The sequence below is a fragment of the Ictalurus furcatus genome, chromosome 24 (genome assembly GCF_023375685.1).
Source record: "Ictalurus furcatus strain D&B chromosome 24, Billie_1.0, whole genome shotgun sequence".
Taxonomy (NCBI): domain Eukaryota; kingdom Metazoa; phylum Chordata; class Actinopteri; order Siluriformes; family Ictaluridae; genus Ictalurus; species Ictalurus furcatus.
The window spans coordinates 14018017-14038994 of record NC_071278.1 but is presented as its reverse complement, the minus strand read 5'-3'; the positions used below and the strand labels follow the sequence as shown (position 1 = coordinate 14038994).

At 38.8% G+C, this 20978-nt stretch overlaps 2 protein-coding genes across 4 annotated transcripts; both read right to left on the bottom strand.

The window, feature by feature from the left end:
- Nucleotides 1-12: 12 nt before the first annotated feature.
- On the bottom strand, nt 13-9004 carry LOC128600313 (digestive cysteine proteinase 2). Its single transcript, XM_053612678.1, has 11 exons — nt 8814-9004; nt 7105-7170; nt 6937-7029; nt 5947-6119; nt 5546-5795; nt 5251-5446; nt 4175-4365; nt 4003-4094; nt 3604-3765; nt 2148-2337; nt 13-840 (listed from the first exon to the last, which is right to left on the bottom strand). Exons 1-11 carry the CDS (start codon nt 8887-8889, stop codon nt 653-655), a joined length of 1677 nt encoding a protein of 558 aa, XP_053468653.1. The 5' UTR covers nt 8890-9004; the 3' UTR covers nt 13-652.
- Nucleotides 9005-9447: 443 nt separating this feature from the next.
- On the bottom strand, nt 9448-20234 carry sytl1 (synaptotagmin-like 1). Of its 3 annotated transcripts, none has more exons than XM_053612682.1 (15): nt 19634-20234; nt 17551-17690; nt 17265-17407; nt 16963-17098; nt 16814-16868; nt 16072-16129; nt 15913-15977; nt 15552-15641; nt 13949-14115; nt 13755-13857; nt 12301-12462; nt 12114-12192; nt 11904-12003; nt 11570-11763; nt 9448-10798 (listed from the first exon to the last, which is right to left on the bottom strand). In XM_053612682.1, exons 2-15 carry the CDS (start codon nt 17664-17666, stop codon nt 10662-10664), a joined length of 1605 nt encoding a protein of 534 aa, XP_053468657.1. In that variant the 5' UTR covers nt 17667-17690; nt 19634-20234; the 3' UTR covers nt 9448-10661. The 3 variants fall into 3 exon arrangements, with proteins under 3 accessions (XP_053468657.1, XP_053468658.1, XP_053468659.1); XM_053612683.1 differs by lacking the exon at nt 19634-20234 and adding an exon at nt 19149-19627; XM_053612684.1 differs by lacking the exon at nt 19634-20234 and adding an exon at nt 19154-19627.
- Between the last annotated feature and the right edge of the window lie 744 nt (nt 20235-20978).

Genomic DNA, 20978 nt, shown 5'->3' with positions numbered 1-20978 from the left:
AGTCATATAGACTATGGTAAACATAACTTTAATTATAAAAAGAGCAAACATTAGGATTTCCCAAAGCATAATGAATTCATTACATTTGGACATCCAAGCACTGGGCACCTGGATGTCAATTATTTCATAAAATTACTTGACCCAGATGCAAATAACTTTGCCCAAGAACCCTGCAGGAGTTAAAACTAATTAAAAACAGATTAAAAACTAATTTAAAAAAATATATACTTTAAAAAGTTGCTGTAATTCAGTAGCTAGCATTTCCAGCAGTTAACACTGCCACTACTCTGTGTATGTACAATAAAGCTGCACAACAAAACATAACATAGTGGTATTCATGTTAGTTGTGAAATGTGAAGGAGCATGAACAAACATTTTAATTTCTACATAACTGGTTTAAAAGACAGCAGTACAATACCTACAAAAAAAAAGAGAAAGAAATAAAAATTGCATCTGGCAGATTGATCATGCATGCTGTAATGAAACTTGTTTAACTTGAGTGTCATGTGGTCAGAACACACAATGCAATATTTGTAGCTGTTTTGAGCAAAGGAAATATTTCGAAGGAACTATTTAAAAGTTCAACATAAAATCAGCTCTATTTTGTCAACAGTTAGATCTGAGCATTTTTCTTTAATAATGTAGGCCTATATTAGGACAGTGTAACATATGTGGCCCCAGTTGCCACTCCGCAGTTGTTGTCCTTCATGGACATTAGCACATAACCATCATTACCCCAGTAAGTGGACCAGGAGTTCTTCACCAACCAGTAAGGCTGTCCTTCCAGTACCCCATAACCCACTGCCAGCACAGCGTGGTCCAAGTCATCTGGGCCGTTCTCTACATCATGAAGGGGGGGGGGGGGGACAAAAATCACTTTTATAGCAATGGAAAACGCCACACATATTGTCCACTGCATTTGTAGTATATAGGGGAAAAAAGTCATTTTTCTGTACCGAGTCCAAGAGCTGTTCTAAGAGCATGCTGCAAAATCTGCCATTATACCCATCTGACATTGTCATTATAAAGGAAAAGTCTTTGAATTGAAGTTCTTATTCCTGTACATGAGCAATTTCACTGAATGTGTGCCATTTCCATCCCCAGGACATTGTGTATAAATATGCATGAAAATTAACTGAAAAATACATTTTATTATTAAGCAGTGTCCTGCACATTAATCTAACTGCAAATTTAAAATATCGTTTAAAACATTCATAAAAACTACCTAGAACACCCATGCCACCAATGGTATGCAGCAGGGAAATGAGCAAGACACACCCACCACCTTGTCCATCTCCCCTCCCTCTGTGTCTCCCACCGTCTCTCTCCCCATCTTCCCCTCTACCCCCTCCATTCTTTCTCTTTCTACCTCCTTTGTGGTGAACAAGCACATAGCACACCCCTTCAATGCAGAAATCTCACTTGCATGCACACAACATGCACGCACATCCATGCACACACAAACGGCCACACATGCCTGTTGCCCAATGTTCATTCCCGTTAATCCACTGTTCATTCTTGTTACTAAAATGTCCCCCCACCCCTTCTAAAACACAAAGGTAACCACCATTTTCAATTATGTTTGCCCAATCATTTATCCACTTGTTTAATAAATTGCATGATAAATTTATAAAATGAGGTTTTGGTCTCCTTTAAAAGGAAAAAACATGGCTTTGCACTTTTTAAGCAAGATACGGCTTGTGTGCATATAGTGATTTTTTTTTTAGTCACAAATCAAATATTTGAATGTGTAACCAACCATTTCTTTAAAATAAATACTTTGAGGGGAAAACAAAAGGAATTAGTTGAGAATCTTTTAAACAGGCTTTTTAAAATGACACTCAAGTTTTGGTAACATGACTGAGAAAAATGCAACCATTGTCCACTTAGAAACCTTGTTTAAAAAATTTTTTTTTTTTAAATACAAAATATATAATATATCTAAAATAAAATGTAAATAAATAAATTACCTGAGATGGTCCAATGCACATTTTGAATAGTTAAGTGTGTGTGTGTGTGTCAGATTTAGTGTTGAAGAAATAAAAGAAGAAGGAAAAGGTTTAATTTGGAAGAGTTACAAAAAGCAAATGGCATCCATTCCATGAAATGGCCCAAATATAAAATGAAAGTATAAATGAATAACTTACTGCAATCTGGTTCATAATACACGCCATTACTGTAGAAGCTAAAGGAACGGTGAGCAGCGTCGATGCCGACCGCAGTAGGACCATATTTGTACAGCGCAGCCTTCAGAGCCTCCAAATCTCCACTGGTGACATTGGTGTAGCTTTTCACATGGGCAGTTAGAGAGGAGTCATTATAGTGACACAGGCCATTCTGAAACAAATCCAAAGAGGATGTAAATGTAAAAACAACAGTACAGTATGTGTAAACATTTACATATACCAGTTTAAAATAGTGCATTACAGGTTTTGCCCTTTCCATCCCTCTTAATATTTGTACTACAGGATTATTAATAATAAACAAACCCATTTCAAAATGAATCTTACCCTGTCAGGCACGAAAAAGCTTGTTTAAAAGCCCAAAAGAGCATGAACCAGTTGATTAGACAGCCAGAATACTAATGTAGTAGCCCCATTACTGCGATGTAGCATATTTTAACATCAAGTCCCTCTGCAATTTGATCCTAAACAAACCATCTTCTACTCACCTCCCTGACAAACATGGTCACCATGCACTACCATCTTACTTACTAGTCAACCCATCCTGTGGACTATCCATACATCATGTTATTGATTATCATACTATATTCATAGATCATATATGCTAGTCATTATGCACCGATACAATATAAGCACAGAATTATACAGGCTGTCTTTGTATGCTGTAGCTTTACAACTTCCCTTTATTAGAACTAAAGGACCCAAACATGTGTCAGCGTGACAGTGCCCCCTGTGCATAACATGAAGTCCATGAAGACATGATTTGTCAAGGTTGGCGTGGAAGAATTGGAGTATCCTGCACAGAAACCGAGCTCAACCTCACTGAACACCTTTGGGATAAACTGGAACAGTGACTGCACCCCAGGACTCCTCACCCAACATCAGTGCCTGAGCTCACTAATACTCTTGTGGTTGAATGGGCAAAACCCCATAGCCAAGCTCCAAAAGCTACTGGAAAGCCTTACCACAACAGTGGAGGTAATTAGAAAAGCAAAGTTATAACTAAAACTAAATCTGGAATGGGATGTTCAAAAAACAAATGCAAGTGTTATGGTCAGGTGTCCACAAACTTTTGGCAATATACTTATGAAAACTTGTGTTAAAATGTGATAAAATGTAAAACATGGAAAGTGTTGTATTTGGAGTTTAAAACATGGCACTCTTGTTGTATGTACATCTTTACCCATTTTCATGAGTGGTGCCAATAATTTGGGAGTTAACATCTTAAGTAATATCACAAAATATTCATTCAAACAGTATAAATAAATATAAAATTAGGATTTGGCAGTGGAGGGTAACTTGCAAGTTTTAACTGGGGGAGTGACATACATCTGAACTATGGTGGTAACATTAAAATCCTTAAGAGTTGTATGACTACAGTACACATGCCACTTGTTACTCATGGGTAATTAATACACACCATGCCAGTGTATCCACCATAACTCTCCGCGGTTGAGATGCCACCATGTTTCATGATCCATTCAAATGCTCTCCACTCCTCGCCTCCATCACAGCCATTGTTCCCAAAGCCCCATGTACAGTCCACTAGCATCTGCTGAGACAAAACCACACGCTCCCCGGTCTGTTAGGAGAAAGAAAAAGAAAGGACACGGTAAGAATGCTTAGCATTTGCAAGTTTTTCCGATGATCAGTGAAGGGAAGAGTAATAAGTGTGAAATATTTCAGTCATTCAACAGCACCTAGGTTTCATTAGTAGTTCATGTGTAACCAGAGTTCTACAAAGTGTCCCCTTTAGACAAACTGTAAGAAGGAAGAACAGTACATGCACAAAACAAGTATACATTCTGCATGCATTTACCTTTAGAAACAACGCTCCTTCTAGTGCTCCTGTTGCCGCAAAGCTCCAGCAAGACCCACACACTGCTTGGTCTTTTACAGGGGTCACAGCACCTAACAGTGCAGATGGTAATAAAGCCTTAATATTTATCAAAGAGGTCAACCCATGACCAAATCCAATGTACAGAACATACCATACAGCCTCCAGTCCACTGAGTCAGGCAGAGTGAGCGAGCGGAGTTCAGTGGGGAAAAGTTGAGCTTTGTTAGGGGTCTTCCTCCGTTTCCCACCTCTCATCATTGCCAGTTCTTCCTCTGTGCGATCAGCCAGGTGATTGACCGAGAGGGAATATGACAGGCCTGCTCTGTTCATAGACTGAATATACCTGCAAAAATGAGAAGCACAATTGTCAGCAAATCATACAGTTTTAGTATCTAATGGGCTTGATTAAATGTTTATACTGAAAAGAAAACCAATAAAGGCAACAATTTAACTGTCCAGAACCAACAGTCTAAAAACAACAACAAAAAAAAAGACAGGAACACAAGCATTTCTACTAGATCAGGTTTAAGGAGAGTAAGGGAAGGTGTAATATTGGCAGCTGTGGAGTCTGGAACTGCTTCTTGCCAGAGGCAATTGTGAAAATGAAGCATTTTTAGGTTATTCCATAGTAATGATCAGTAAAGAAGACCATAACAGCACACTTTAAATAAACATTTCATATATACTATAAATTGTATTTTATATTTCATAACTCGATTGGCACATCCCATTTTATTGGTGAGAAAAAGAGCTCTTTTGGTGTAACTGAATGACAACTCAAACTAGTGTACTCCAACGTTATATTGCACAGCTCCTGTGCAAAATGTGTAAGGGTTGGCAGGTAATGTAATGTAATGTAATGTAATATATCATTAAACATCACTGAACATCATTGCAGCATAATCACATAGAGTTGATCAAATCATTATGTTACACAAACCTAATGTCCAACACAACAGCAAACAAGTCTTGTCCTTTCAGACAGACATTTGACCCTGATGTGACCTTGAGCCTATTTGGATAAATTCCAAAACCCAAGATCACTTTATCTGCAGGTTACAATGATAATCCCATATAAAGCCTACAAACATTCAAACACTCGCTCTTGAGAGATCATGCAAACTTGAATCTTGGACAGACAGATGACCCCAAAACAATCCTCCACCACCTAGTGACCGAGGCATAAAATAGGGCTTTATGACTTTTAAATATTAAGTTATTTCCTTACCGAACATTATGTACAAAGTTGTGTTCTCGCTTTTCATGTTCCACTTCATCTTCATAGTTACGCTCATATTTTTCCTTAAAGTGTCCAAATAAGCGATGGGCATGGCCCACAGGAGAAGTATGAATCAGGTCTTGAATGGGATTGGCAAGAATTCTGTGTGCCACTCCTGGACCAGGAAAAGCACCACAGCTCATACCTAATAAAAAAAACATCAATTAGATATTTCATTATTAAGAAGCACAAAAATTTATACATGCCTGTATTAGCAAGTGTGAGAAAATAATGGGCACTTTACCTTCTGGCAGATCAAAGTCTTTAGGATTGGTTTGAGGGCTGAAGTCACTGTAGTCGATGAGGTATTTGTCATAGTGGGATCCCAGAAGCGTGTTGTAGCCCATCATTTCATAATGGTAAGGTTTGGCCAGTGATGCCCCACCCTCTGGTCGGGCCACCCACAGACGGTAAGTGTTCTTTTTGTGTCCAACAGTAGTGACATTCTTCCACACTTCACACAAGAGGCCCGCAAAGTATTCCATTTGTTCAAACTGTACACAAATGCAGACTCGTCAAAACTCTCAAAACAAAATTGTCTCATATTCAAGCATTAGGTTATGTGAACTACTTTCATGATGTATAATTCAAAGGTGGGCACAAACATTTATTAAAACAAAAAGTTTCTTAAAACAAAGTGGACACCTGAAAGCCCTGAAGATCAGGTAGTGCAGCCTGAGGCAGAACTGGATCCTCCTTAGTGCCATTGACTTGGAAGCATTTCATGGCATTAAATTCAGTCTCAGTTGTCACAGGTGTGATTTTGTAGCTGACACCTTGATCTCCTGCTGCTCCGAGCTGAAAAGTGGAGACTTGTCCTGCCAATGAGTTACCACAAAGCAGAAGTAACAGACATTAATTATGTATACATAAGCAGACCCTGTGTAAAGATAAGCGGTAGGTGCAGTAGCTTGGGAGTGGTCACAAACTAGACACACAAACTGAAAGAAATTTTTTTTTTTTTATTATTATTATTATTATTATTATTATTATTAATGTCAATATTCAAATTAACACTCTGTACTAAATTACATTATTCTTTGACAATTGCATGTTTCCCCAAGAGTTCCTGTAGAGTATAAGAAACTAAAAGATTCCAGAAATCCTGAAGAAAAGCTAGAAAGTTCCTGTTTTGTGTTTCCTTTGTACAGCATGATTTTTGTTGAGCATTAGATACTTGTCACAAGAAGCAGGTCACTAGAAGTGTACATCTTCTGAAAGACATTAAGGCTTGAAGAAATTCAAACTCTTCCTGCTCATGGAAATCTACACCGCTGTAGCATTTGATTCAAACACATCTGGACCCGATAGTGAAAACATAGAAAGTGGCCAAATCAGGTATAGAGACGGAACTACAGTGGACAGCAAATCAGCAGATCATGTAACACGACTGATCCAGCTCATCAGCTACTTATCTCACCATGATGAGCATACCAATCGTCATGAGATTTAAAAGGGTCTAAAGTGCCGGAGACTTTACTCTGAACAAATAGTTTATTGGCAGCTGCAGTAAAGCGAGGCGAACTTCCAAAACATGTTCTGACTCAAGACAACTGATACTATCCTTAAGTCACCAGGTCAGCACAATAAGAGGTAAAGGGGTCCTAAAAACCAATATTGTGAAACCAAACTCACCATGGTAATAATCGATTCTGCTTCTCTTCCCCTGTAGATCATACCAGCCTTCAAATGGTTCCTTGATTTCAGCATAGGGTAATGAGATCACACCTTCAAAAGGAGTGACAATGAGTCCCAATCTTAACAGCCATTGAAAGGATAAAGGACAAAAAGTCTTGTAACTACCTTTTATGTGGTACATTTGTCCAAAATCAGGAACTGTCCACACTGCAAGAGGTGAAGCTTGCAACACTATAGACATAGGAAAAAGAGAGTTTAAATATGGACATCAAAACAGTCATGTGTACCCTTTTTAACTCAGTATACTACATAACTGCTTAATTCTCTATTCTGATTGGTCAGAAGGTGTTTTGTAATTTTCTATATTTATGGCATTTGGCAGACACCCTTATCCAGAGCGACTTACATTTATTTAATTTATAAAGCCAAGCAGTTGAAGGTTAAGGGCCTTGCTCAAGGGCCCAACAGTGGTGGCTTGGCAGAGCTGCGGTTTGAACACACAACCCTCCAATCAGTAGCCCAACATTTTATCCACTGCCCTTTGTATAACAGCAGCTCCAACAATAGTTCCAGCTACATTAAGTCGTCCTAATACTTCATCATGTCTATAGCAACAACTCTCCTGCATGGGGGTCACTGCACACAGATTAGAAATGTGCAGTTCTTGATATTGTGAGATGTTTTTGGAAGGAGCCTCCAGATTCAGCCCTTTGTAAGAGTCAGACATGAAGCTATAACCTTCCTCTACATTAAAGGCTTCTGGACAGAGGGCTCTGAAATGACCAGATGTATTATTTTGTCTTAGCATTGAGAAAGAAGAGAGAGAGGCTGGTGAGGGAAGTACCATTATCCTGCTACTATAATGTAAGCGATAAGAGGAACTAACTTGTTTCATGGACGTTCTGCAACATTAAACATAAGTTAATAAGAGTACAATGTGTCTTTGTTTAATAAAAACTGCAATCGATGTCAAATTGCTGTGGCATGAGCTGAACTAAACACTACAGTGCGTGCTGTTAACAGAAAACACTTGACTCCGGGATGGTAACCCTCCACTTCATACCATGCCGAAGTTGCTTATTTTCCCAAATCAGAATGCCACATTATGTTTTTATCCCTTACTTAAACCAGGGGCCTGTACCATGAGAGTAATTGAACAAACTCAGGGTTATGGGATTTGTTTCAAGTTGACAAAACCAAACCAATCCAATCAGGCTTTATTGGTACCATAATGCTAGTTATCAACATACATTGTCAACTGGGGGGGGTGCTGTGTATACTTCCGGTTCAAAAGCAAGAAATAATTTTGCTTAAATGTGAGGAATTTAAACCTACACTAACCGCAAAAAGCAGTACCGCTGCGGCTGCCAAAGCTCGGGAACATTACTGATTGTGAAAGTGAGTAAGTTTACTTTTAAAAGTTTATTTTTATAGCCTCACAATGAGGATAAACGGATTGAAAACTTATAACCCCAACATCTTTGTCATTTCATTTAATATAAATTGTTATAATTAGAGGCTTCTCTGAGAAGCGCTCTTCTTATAGTTCGCGCTGGGGAGTTGAATTATTTGCGTCACTTTGCTCACAGCTGATTGGTCCATTTGGGTGGATGAGCTCTCTTACCCAGAACATCACCTGCCGCGCAGCAGGTTAGACATGGAGTGTAAGTTACTATGGCGATGAACACCGGTAAAAGCAGAGCCACTTTCATGGTACCTAAAACCCAGAGCTATCACAAATTAAACTGAAACTTACCTGGCCAGCCACCTAAACCGGCTTCAAGTTACAGGCCACAGATTTCAATATCCGGTTACAGAAAAATTAATTTTCGAGTACACATTGGGGGAATGCGTGTGTCTGAAAGGAGTCCTACCTGAAGCACAGCTGACCAACACGCCCGCAGCTAGGAAGATCCACATGGTGACGTGACGGGTTAGTAAAACATACATCAACAACTGCACAAAATCACCCGAAAACTTCACCGTGTTATTAACAGCTCTTCTTTATCAAGGTAGCGGCATGCGGCGCGCGCGCCAATCAAAATACGCAGCCCTGGCTCCATGAAGTCACGTGACTTCAACTGACTCGCGCTCACATGATCTCAGTCAGCTGAAACAACTCAAGTTCCGCACGCGCTGGGTGCACTTTTAAACAGCTTCATGCCCCCTATACAAGTGCACTTCATATGGGGTAGTCGCATAATAACTCACACACTAGATGGTGCACTGTGTATCAAATACGGAGTCGTTTAGTATCCAGCCGTTAAGATAAGATTTGCTTAGGTCAGGAATAAAAAACAGGTACTGCGGTTATTGTATAACCTAAGCAAAAGATTAAACCGACAAGACTGATCCAAATGTGACACGCACATAAAGACAGGATACAAAACACGTTGTGTAACTCAAGATTGGCTGAAACCTAAGATGAGAAGCAAAACTTGAAACTAAACATTATACTAGATAATGACACCTTATCTTCAAACTGTTTTTCTGTGGTTACTCTGAGTAGTACTTTACATTATGGTTGTGTGTAAAACAGCCAAGTCTAAAACAAACTGATAATGGAGTAAATTAAATCAAGTCCAACTGATTACATTAAGAACACTCCTCATATGCATTTTTATTTATTTATTTTTTGATTTGATTTAATTTTAAACCACTAAGGAAAACAGATCAAGTTCGGGGGTTTTTACCAAATGATGGTTCACACACTTTTTATATTCACCACAGTGAATGTAATCTGAATAAAATACGATAAATTAAAATGTAATCTAAGTGGAAATTCCAAGTGATTTGCCTGATCAAGCTTATGGTACACACAGCCATGAACACACACACTGAAACATTGTGATCACTTTTCTATTTATTTGATTAACAGATACAAAACCATTCTGTCTTTTACAACCTTAAGAACTCTTTGTTAAAAAATTATTTTAATACTCCCATGTTGGTAGTACCAAACTTGCCAGTGCAGTTGGCAATAGGAGGAGGACAGTATTACTTCCTTGTTGTACAACACCAGGCTGCTTGCTTCTGTTCAAAGCATGACTCCTGCAGAAAATAATCATGTAGCTCTAACTGCCGTTGGCAATGCTGTATGCATGTCTCATGTAATCCTGAAACATGGCAACATCTTTCACACCAGGTGCTCCCAATGCATACTATATAATTCATATACTATTTACAAAACATTTAATAAAGTAGGAATGTAACAAACTGTGAAAAAAATATCACTGAATGGACATGTGACATTTTCAGTTACTGGCATTTTGTCAAAGATTCCACAATTATTATTTTTATCTTAGCTGATGAAACTCTGGAAAGCTTAAAAGAGTAATTCAGAGCTTTCCGAGCTGATTTTGCACACAGTTTTTGAACTCATATGCCAGCATGGATTTGTCATATGTCATACGTCATCTCACCACAACCCAGAGAGGAGGCTTAACAGAGCAGAAAACTCACAATCCCAACCACTATGATTTTCTGAGGGGTCAGCATTGATGTCCAGAGAGGTCCTCAAAATTTACATATTGCTGCTAATAAATAGCAAAATACATATTTTTCCTTATAGGAACCAAGAATGCACAGACCAACATATTATATTTTATAGTTGAAGTTACTTGCAGAATGTCATAGAGAGAAAGAAATAATTCTCTGTCAAAGAACAAAGGAGGAAGTCACTGGACTTTCTTGTTAGATAGACAAGGCCAGGTATGTTACTCTCAGGACAGCTGTAGGTTGGTTCTGACTGGCAGAGAGATGTCCACCCAGTTGTTGGGGTTCTGGATTACTGTATTCCACAGACTGATTTCTTCTTCAGTGGAGTCCATCCAACAAACCTTCTGACCATAACTCACACCTAATTAACACACACACACACACACACACACACATTTTATACATGTAAGATGTACAGAGTTGCACATGCACTAAACGATCATTTTGAGCTGCTCTGCTGTGTTGTGTTGTGTAGCCATGTTTAGTCCAATCAACCAGCATTGTAACATTCTATGTTTAAGAAATCCTTACTGATAATAAAGGTATAAAATCTGTGCTTGTTTATTCCCTTTTACACAGGCACTTTTGCATGGGAATTCAACAATCCTTGTGAATATAGGTCAAATCCGAGGAAGATTAAAATCCCTGGGAAGATTGGCATGTTAGTCTAGTATCAGTTCTACAAAACCTGAGAAATCATCAAGGGGGAATCATGTGTAAACCGAAGCTAATATATTACTAGGAAACATGACATCCTTATGAATATTTTTTCTACACTGTCTGAGGTGGAATACATTAGCACAGTCAAGCTACAACAGTAGGAAAACTTAAAGTTGATGAAAAAGAAGAACAGGAGATATGACAGGAGTGATTCATAAATTAAACAAAAACCCATTAAATTTTGTGAGATGAATTGCACAGTATTCTGCAGAATGTGAGACAGACTCTATGAATGTAATGTAAGTAGAGAGAAGTGGAAGGTGATATAAAACAAAAGTAAAGGATCATTCCAGCAAGACCATCGCATTTGGAAATTGTTATGCATCACATTTTGTGTAATGGATGTTTTGGAGGGGAAAACATGATAGTGTATTTGTGAGTATCAATGTATGCATCTGAATACCCACTGTACCTGAGCCTGTGCTGAGGTGCACGCCTCCAAGATAGCTGGACGTGTTCCACACAGTAATTTCAACACAGGCCTGTATGAGGTCAGCAGACTGCAGACCATCATACACCATAGTGTGGTTGAATACAGGACTGACTGAGCCACGGACAACCCGTGTCTGTTGACCACTAACACCGCTCTCATCTGGCAAAATCACACTGCAAACACACCATACACACTCAAATGTACTTTTTCTATGAAGACAAGTACAGATTAGTTCTTGTTATATCATATTGGTACTGTTACCTACAGAGTTATTCATTTTTCTGCAGATTTTTGTGAATGTGTGTATGTTTACCTTTTTACAGAGATATTTGGAGTGCCACGTTTTGGGGGAAGGAGTCCAACAATCTCTTTCAGCCAAATATGTAGCTCACCAGTGAGAGGGAACCCTCCTTCTGTATCAACAAATTTGCAAAGCTATCACATATACATATGTGCAAATGCATAATATATTATTTATTATTATTGTATACATCGGTTTCTATATTTGTGTGTGTTCAGTGACCTTCAGAGCCAGGTGGTATGAATTTAAGTGTTAGTAAGATGGTTCCCCTGCTGAGGACAGATTCAGGATTCATTTGTACCTGAGACAGAAAGTGATAGTGCAGTCAAACAGATCATTTTTACATGACACAGCACACTCAATTGGCTCTGCATTTGTCTGTTTTGGTTGCAGGTTGTATTTCACTCACCCTGGGCTGAAGAGGGTACCAGGCTGGTTTACTCTGGCTCCAATCACACTGATTGAGCTGCACCTCCACCTCCCCCAAGAACAGGTTCCTCCGGACACGCTCCATATGCCACACTGACACACTGAGGACACGAGCCAGCAGGTCCGATTTACGTACTTTATACTGGGATGAAGATTGGAGTATTTTTTTCATTAATGTGCATAATTTATAAATATGGAGTTATAGATGAGCTGTACCATTTTATGTTAAAATCTATTAAAATATACAAAATTATTAATATGTATGCATTTTAAATCATATTGTTTTACTCTTACTCCTCATGGTGTTTACTGAATACAAATGAAAGAAGACTCCAGTTCAAATCAAATCTAAACAAACATTAATGTTTCTTTAAATAAAATAATTTGTGACAAATTAACATTATCAATATAAAATCTACATTAATACACCATAAATAATGTAAACAAAGTAATTAATGCTTGTATTAATCAATATTGTTTAACAGTGGGTTACAATGAATTTATCATTTAGGAACATAGTCATTTTATTCATGATAATTTATGTATACTTATTTTTAGACATGTATGGAATAAGCATTGGCTAATGTAGGTATATTATTCGCTCATTTATTTATTTTCCATCACAGACTTCTTCAGCCCCAGCCACAGGTCTAGGGGATCTCCAATGAGCCCAAGCCAACTAAGAAACCTAATCTCTCTAGCAGGTCCTAGGCCTGCCCACAAGGTCTTCATCCAATGGGATATGCTTGATACAGCTCTACCGAGAACCAATTCCAGGCATGCTTGTAAGATAAACCACTTCAACTGTCTCCTATCAATTCAGAGGAGAAGCTCCCTACTCAAAATCTCCACTTGATTATCAAGCTTTTCACCTTATTACAAAGAGTATGCCCAGCAACCTTGCAGAGAATTTATACTGCCTGTATTGGCGATCTTATTCTTTCAATTACAGCCCTAAGTCAGGCCACCACAGAAGGGACCCAATCAGTTTGTCAATCTCACACTCTATTTTTCTATTACTCGTGAATAAGATCCTAAGTTACTTAAACTCCTTTCCCAGAGTCAAGGTTTTTCTCTCTCTAATTTTGATTCCAACACCCACCTTAAATGGTTTCAACTTAATGTAAATTGACAATCCAAGGTTCACTGAAGTTCACAAAACCCTTCATCAAGGCTGTATATGTATTAATATTTTAAAAAATCAATTACTTGTTACTTTAACATTGTGCTTATTCATGCTAAGACATATGGCTTGTTAATGTTAAGTAATGGATTGTATTATGCAATGCAATTGTACTGTATACCTACAAAGTGACTTATGTGGTAGGTTTTTATGATATGTAGTTAATAGCATCATCAACAACAAGAACAACAATAATAGCATACTTGAAAGCTATACTTTACTATGCAATTATAACTGATATAGATTCTTACCTTGAGTGTTTCATCATATACAGGATTTAAGGTTTTCCTCTTTACTGAAGTTTTCCTTTTACTGTGAGATGTGTTATCTGGAAGGAGGTATAATTTCACATACCTGCATAAAAAACAAGTGTGTGTGAATGTGGATATACATACACTTGTGAAATGGCCTCTCAACATTAATGTTTAAATATCCCAACGCTTACGGGTCAGAGCGGTTTTTACGCGCTGGAGCCAGGTCCTGACAGCGACACACTCGCACATGAAGCTCCTCTTTCCTAGAGTCATACTGCAGAGAGAACTGGATCTGGCCACTCACAGTAACACTTCCAAAATCCCCAACACTGTATAGGCTCATCATGCTGCCACTCATCTATGGGAGACAAACACAGTCACACTGTTAGCTAATGTTAGCACAGACTTACTGATAGACAGCATGATCTTGGCACTGCTTAGGACACACGAGTTGTTTTTTTCCCCACTGTCTGTTCAGTTAAATATGTTGCCTAACGGTATTGCCAGTCACTGGACACAAGGTATACATAACATCCGACACGGACAGTCCTCCAAAAAGCCACCAGATGGCAGGCTACCCTGAATACTGAACCCATCCTCAGAGGCTATGCTCATTTTCTGTCTGCATCATATAAAACGCAGGTGAACTTGCTAGTTTGCTATTCTTTTGAGTAAGTGCTGAGCTTTGGTTATTGTGATTTGTCCCTGCGTTTGACACCTGCCTTGCTTTTCTGGTTTTCCTGCCTTAGATATCACTTTGTTCTGGTTTGCATCTGATATTCTGTGCATCTACTCAGCCCTGTGTTCTTTAAATACGATTTTGGATTTGCACATTGGATTGTTTAATACCAAGCTTATATTCTGTATGACCCAGAACTCTTGTTGATTTTTTTGATCATGGACATTGTTTAGTCCTCTTTGTTACGGCAGAATTACAAAATAAAAAAAACTACTGCATCTCATGCTTGGGACAATTTAGAGCCAGGTTTTTGTATGATGGGGGGAAACCAGAGTACTCAGTGGAAATCCCAATGAACACAGGGTGAACATACAGAACTCCATGCAGACAATAACCAGAGCTCAGGATTGAACCCTGGAACTGTGAGACACCAAGCCCATGTTACCCATGTATTTGTTGGTCCCATTTTCTTATATATTTTGGGAATTTCAGTGAAAGTGGGGAGTTTATTCCATAAGCTTACGTTACATACTGTAACGTGGTTTTAAAAAACCATGTAGGCCTTCATAGGAAGCACTCACTCTGGTGGCCTCTTCTCTTCAATTCTTTATTCCTCGAGAGGATTTAAATATTTGACACTTTTGTTTTATAATTCTAGAACCATCTATGCATGTGAATGTGAGACAAACTTTTCTTTTATAATGTTGCCTTGATATATTTATGCTAGATGTTTACACTTTCCTGACTCTACTAGGGAGCTAGTGCCCAGCTGTCTGTACTCTGTGAACATCTTCTGATTAAGTCAAGGTGAAGGTGCAAATAAATACATAGTAAAGGCTGCTGAGATCTTCATGGTGTAACATGTCTTTTTCCTGAATAAAGAAACAACCCCTCTATTCCTCATTCTGTTTATTTATAGAAGTATCTTATATGTCATAACCATCCTAACAAAACATTCATGGATTGAAGTTGATTTTGGTATCATTGGCTAAAGGTTGTAGGATTGAGGAGGTGAGGATGTGTCAGTTAAAGCACTGCGAAGTGTGAAATGGGTGTAAATTGCTGCATTTCTGCAGTACAATGCATAGCTGTATGCAGGAGTGTTTGCTTCATACCGTATGATTAGAGTACAAGTTGTTAACTGAGCCAAATCTGGTGTAGTCCAGTTCAGTGCTGCCAGAATCAATATCGCCATCAGAATCAGCCTATAGATAAGCAGACCACATACAAGACAGAGTTTTCAACTGATGGCATTCTTAGTCTATGACCAGTATCAAGGTGTATTTACTGATAAATACTTCAAAACAATTCTGTAAGTCGCTCTGGATAAGACCATCTGCCAAATGCCATAAATGTGAATGAAAAAAAGAGCTCATGATCTGAATATAGGGTACATCACACATTATTGCATAATCAATCCAACTAGACATCTTAATAAGTACATACAACAAATACATGTGTATTTTGTGTAAATACCTGTAGCGACAATGTTGTGTTCTGCAGTGATCTGTCCTCTAAAGCCTCTGAATCTGTAACACTTCCTGAAACAGTAGGATGGACAGAAAGAAGAGACAGATAAGGACACAGACACGTCTGTTAGTTCCTGTTGGGACATTTGTTTTGAAAATAACTTACCTTCAGTAATTTCCCTTGACTCAACTTCTGAAATGTCTTCTCTTTGTTCAATATTCATCTAGAGAGAAGAATAGCAAAATGTCAATTATATACGAGTTGGGATAACTTATTCTTTAGCAAAATAAAAAACAACCAAAAAAAGTGTACAATCAAATACTCAAATGCATAAAAAAGATATTCACTGTTCAATCTCAGATTCCACCGTGAGTCTAAATTAGACTGTAAGGTACACTATATGGTCAAAGGTATTTGGATACCTGGCAATCACACCAATATGTGCCCATTCCAAAACCGGGGCAGTAATACAGTATAAACACACAAGAGCATTAGTGAAGTCAGGCATTGAAGTCAAGTGACAAGCCTAGAGCACAGCTGGCATTTCAATTCGCACCAAAGGTGTTCAGTGCAGTTGAGGTCAGTTCTTCCACTCTAACCTTGTCAAACCATGTCTTTATGGACCTCACATTGTGCACAGGGATATTGTCATGATGAAACAGGTTTGGGCCTCTTAGTTCCAGTGAAGAGAAATTATAAAACTACAGCAAAATGTCAGCAAAATAAATATTGACTTTGTTTCATTTATTACTGTTTATTACTGCACTTTCTAGTATTTTTTTTTTAATGTTTCTTTATGTTTGAAGGCATCTTTGCTGTTGCCTAAGACTTTTGCACAGTACTGTATATATATTTTTAACGTTAATATATGGTGTATACATACACACACACCACCTGCAAAACTAACCTTTGCGCTTCGTTTGGTCCTTGGTCGTGGTTCAGGGGCCACAATAAGGTTGAGACTGAGGAAGATTTATTTAAGTTAGCTCAGGTTCTGGGAAGTTTAGGCTGACGTTTATTCATGTGATTATAGGATTGAAATAGGATGTAAACAACCTTTCTTTTTTCTTGTCCTCTATTTTTGTTTCTTTTTCTATAATTTCTCCATCTTCCAGGTCTACTGTGTTCACTTCTATGGTCTCTTCCTGCTTCTTAGATTTCTGTTCTTTAAACACCGACATCACAGGCAAATCTACACAATGAAAAACACCGTAAAATTTGACAAAAATGGTAAATAAGTGCAAAGCTGAACAAAGTATTAAAATTTTACATATGCAGTACTAAGATATGGCATACAGTGAGAGCATACAGCTTTGACACATTGTCTGATTTAAATGGGCAGTGAGAGATCAAATGACCTTTATCCCTCCTTTTGCGGCGTATAGAGGTTTGAACAACATCGGTCCCTTGATTCTGATAGCGCTTGGCTCGCTGCTCATTGAACCACGCACCCGTGAGGAAGTGAAGGCGCACGGGGTCTGACTCCACTTGTTTGAGTTTGCTAAACACACACACACACACACACACATACAGATTACATGGAAGCGTGATAACACATACACAACAAATAGCAATACTTTCCCTTTAATCACCATATTTTACAATATATTATAATAATATTAACATTTTAACTCACAAACACACCTGATCCGGCCCTCCTCATAGTTGCGCAATTCATTATCCCTCAACAACACATTTAAAATGATGGTTTGTTCCGCTTCAGTCAGATGACCCAAATCCAAGAGAGTTTCCTCCTCCATAATAGACTCACTTCACAGCAAACACTGCATCAGGAACATCAACAAGATCATCACCACCAATCAGTCAACTTGGCATAATTCTTCAATCCCCATCCCACAGACTTGATTTTAATCAAGGATATAGTAAGATTAATAGTACACTGTTGACCTAAAGGGGCTGTATTCATGAAAATCTACAAATAAGCATATGTTGAATATGGGACACATTAAGAAATTTTTGCACACCATAATTTAAGAATCATTTATATGCAAATATTTCCCTCTGAAATTCTAGATAAATACCTCTTGCCCAATAAAACATGACTTTGCATAATGACATCATGAGAGGACAAACATCAAAACGGATTCCTGTCCTGTAGAGAATGCAGGAATATCAGACGTATTGGATTTTGGTTCATTTATTGTGAGGCTTTTAGCTGGGTTTTAACTGAGTTTTTACTTATATATTTTAACTTATATATAAATAACCAGGCTTGGGGGGCAGGCTGGCTTAGTGGTTAGCATGTTTGCCTCACACCTGGGCGTTTGATTCTCACCACTGCCCTGTGTGTGTGTGAATTTGCATGTTCTCCCTGTGCTTCGTAGATTTTCTCCAGGTACTCTGGTTTTCTCCCCAGTCCAACAACATGCATTGTAGGCTGATTGGCATCTCTAAATTATTCATAGTGTGTGAATGTGTATGTGAGTGAGTGTGTGATCGTGATCGTGCCCTGTGCTGGACTGGTACCCCGCCCGGGGTGTTTCCCCAACTTGTGCCCCGAGTCCCCTGGGTTAGGCTCCACGCTCCCCCGCAACCCTGTGTAGGATAATGGATGGATGGATGGATGGATGGATGGATATCTACAGAAAATGGATAGATATCCAGGCCTTTTTTTTTTTGCTTTTTTATTAATTATGCAACCAACAACATAATCACATACTAACACAAAAAACAATACTACATGCATATAAAGGACAAAAACGTTTTGAAAGAGTGGTCTTACTACTGATAATCCCGAAGATGGCTGTTAGAGAGTTAATCAGTAGTTCCTATTGTAAACAAAATTCTTCAAAATTAGGAGTAATGTTCATTTTTTTTCCAATTAGTTGAGGCATCTTTAAGTGGAGTTGAAATGACATGTTCTCCCTTTTGTTACGTAACCAGATTTTTAAAATTCTAGAATATTCTAGAACCCAACATTAAAAATTCACAATGTGAAGGGTTTTCCCAGACCGCCATTCATATGTCTACATGTCCAGGGCATCAATTAAATCATCATTGCTTTAGATATTTTATAATACTCCCACCAAAAAAACAAAACAATGGTATACTTCTTTAGTATGGTATACTTGGTATACTTCTTTTGGCCACTATGCAAATCTATTGTAATTAGGGTGCCCCATCTAATGTAATGTCCTATACCAAACAAGAAACAGTGATTCTGTCTCCACTAAATGACACAAAAAAATAACACAAAGTAGAAATATTAAAAAGCGTCTTACAATACCATCATTCACACTATTCAATGGGGTAATACACAGCTGAAGGGGAAGACGTACTTCCCTGCAGAACAAAGAGAGTTCCAGTCAGGTAAACCAATGCCTGAGCCTGAGATAGAGAGTTACTGCTGAAGGGAAACTTGCCAAATATCAGCGCGCATGCGCGGTACAACTGCCACAAGAGTACTTAAGTAAACAACCTTCAGTTTTTGGAAGGAAACCGTTTTACTCTAAATACGAAATCTAGTTGAAGAACCTCTTCACACTCCTGGAAGTTGTCCAGGTAGTCAGGAACTGTACATCCAACACTACTGTCAAGTCATTACTCCTGAATGACATCCACACCCTCAGGATTTAATCCTCGCGCACTGCTTGCCACCTCACCATGCGCACCATGTATGTTCACTAAAACCATCCTCCTACTAATCAGAACGAGTCACGTCTACTATGTGTCGTATGTGGCAGGTGTGATAACGCACATAACGCACCTGTCTCTGTCGCCAAGTTCCCCAGGTGTCTCAGTTCAGGATCTCTGAAGGGCAGCCAGTGTGGAAAACAAATTGTCACACCAACACAGTGAACGCGTCCTGTTTAAAGTAGCATTTATTCGAGTTGGGGTTAACATTAACTCTCCGTTAGACTCTGTGGTCTGAGTTAGTGGCATTAACAGTCTGAATGTGTCCGATCCCGCCCTGCAGGCGCAGTACAAAACGTGAACCGGATTTTCACACACACGTGCGCGCGCAAGCACGCACACACACATAAGCACACGTACGCACAGGGAACCATCCCATTTATCAATTCACCTCATGTTTATTCTACTCATTTCTCTCTCCCACGCGCTCTCGCCTCTGACCATATGCTTCACAGGACTACAGAGTTTGCGCAATTGCGCAATCATAAAAGCAATAGTGAAAAGTCATCCACTTTATGGAGCAAATCGGTTCTCTGCTTTTTCGTTCTCTCCGTAATATATGCACACACAAACAAACAGGGAGAAATGCGCATACGTAAATTTGCATGGCGTTGTTGTTTCGTGTGGCAGTGCCTACATCTAGTTCTGTCCCAATAGCTATTAGTCCACACCTGCAAAATACACAGTCTTGCCCAAGTACACCCACTAAATACACAGGAAAGAACACAAGCAGCATGCAGTCATTTTGCAATTATTCAAGTGCATGCAGTCACTAAGTGGCTGAAATTCTCCACTTGGAGAATCAGTATTAGCTTTCAATAATAATAATAACAATAATAATAACAACAACAATAAACAAGTTTACCTCACACCTCCAGGGTTTGGGGTTCGAATCCCACCTCTGCCCTCTGTACAGAGTTTGAATGTTCTCCCTGTGCTTTAGGGGTTTCCTCCAGGTACTCCAGTTTCCTCCCCCAGTCCGAAGACATGCATTGTAGGCTGATAGGCATTTCCAAATTGTCAGTACTGTGTGAATGTGTGTGCGATTGTCCCCTGCAATGGGTTAGTCCCCTGCCTTGTGCCCCGAGTTCCCTGGGGTCCCCCGCGACCCTGTGTAGGATAAGCGGTATGGATTATGGATTGATTATTATTATTATTATTATTATTATTATTATTATTTATAAATAACTAGACCAGTAACCCCGCCTTGTGCCCGATGTTCCCTGGGATAGGCTCCAGGTTCCCCATGACCCTGAAAAGGATAAGCAGTATAGAAGATGGATGGATAGACCAGTAAATCTTAACTGTCATCTAGAAGTAACCTCACAGAACAGAAAAATATGGGTTGGAAACTATGGGTCCATAAAAAATTATAAATGGATTCTTCAGATAGAATATTTCAACCCTTTGGTTTGATG

Excerpts from the sequence above, each read along its gene's own strand:
- LOC128600313 (XM_053612678.1), bottom strand. The coding sequence starts at position 8,889 with ATGTATGTTTTACTAACCCGTCACGTCACCATGTGGATCTTCCTAGCT. Across the intron at positions 5,796-5,946 it reads CTGATCTTCAGGGCTTTCAG|TTTGAACAAATGGAATACTT; the intron begins GTGTCCACTTTG and ends ATTTGTGTACAG. Across the intron at positions 841-2,147 it reads GTATTATGAACCAGATTGCA|AGAACGGCCCAGATGACTTG; the intron begins GTAAGTTATTCA and ends TTCATGATGTAG.
- sytl1 (XM_053612682.1), bottom strand. The coding sequence starts at position 17,666 with ATGGAGGAGGAAACTCTCTTGGATTTGGGTCATCTGACTGAAGCGGAA. Across the intron at positions 12,463-13,754 it reads TATATGATGAAACACTCAAG|TATAAAGTACGTAAATCGGA; the intron begins GTAAGAATCTAT and ends TCTTCATCCCAG. Across the intron at positions 12,193-12,300 it reads GGTACCCTCTTCAGCCCAGG|GTACAAATGAATCCTGAATC; the intron begins GTGAGTGAAATA and ends TTTCTGTCTCAG.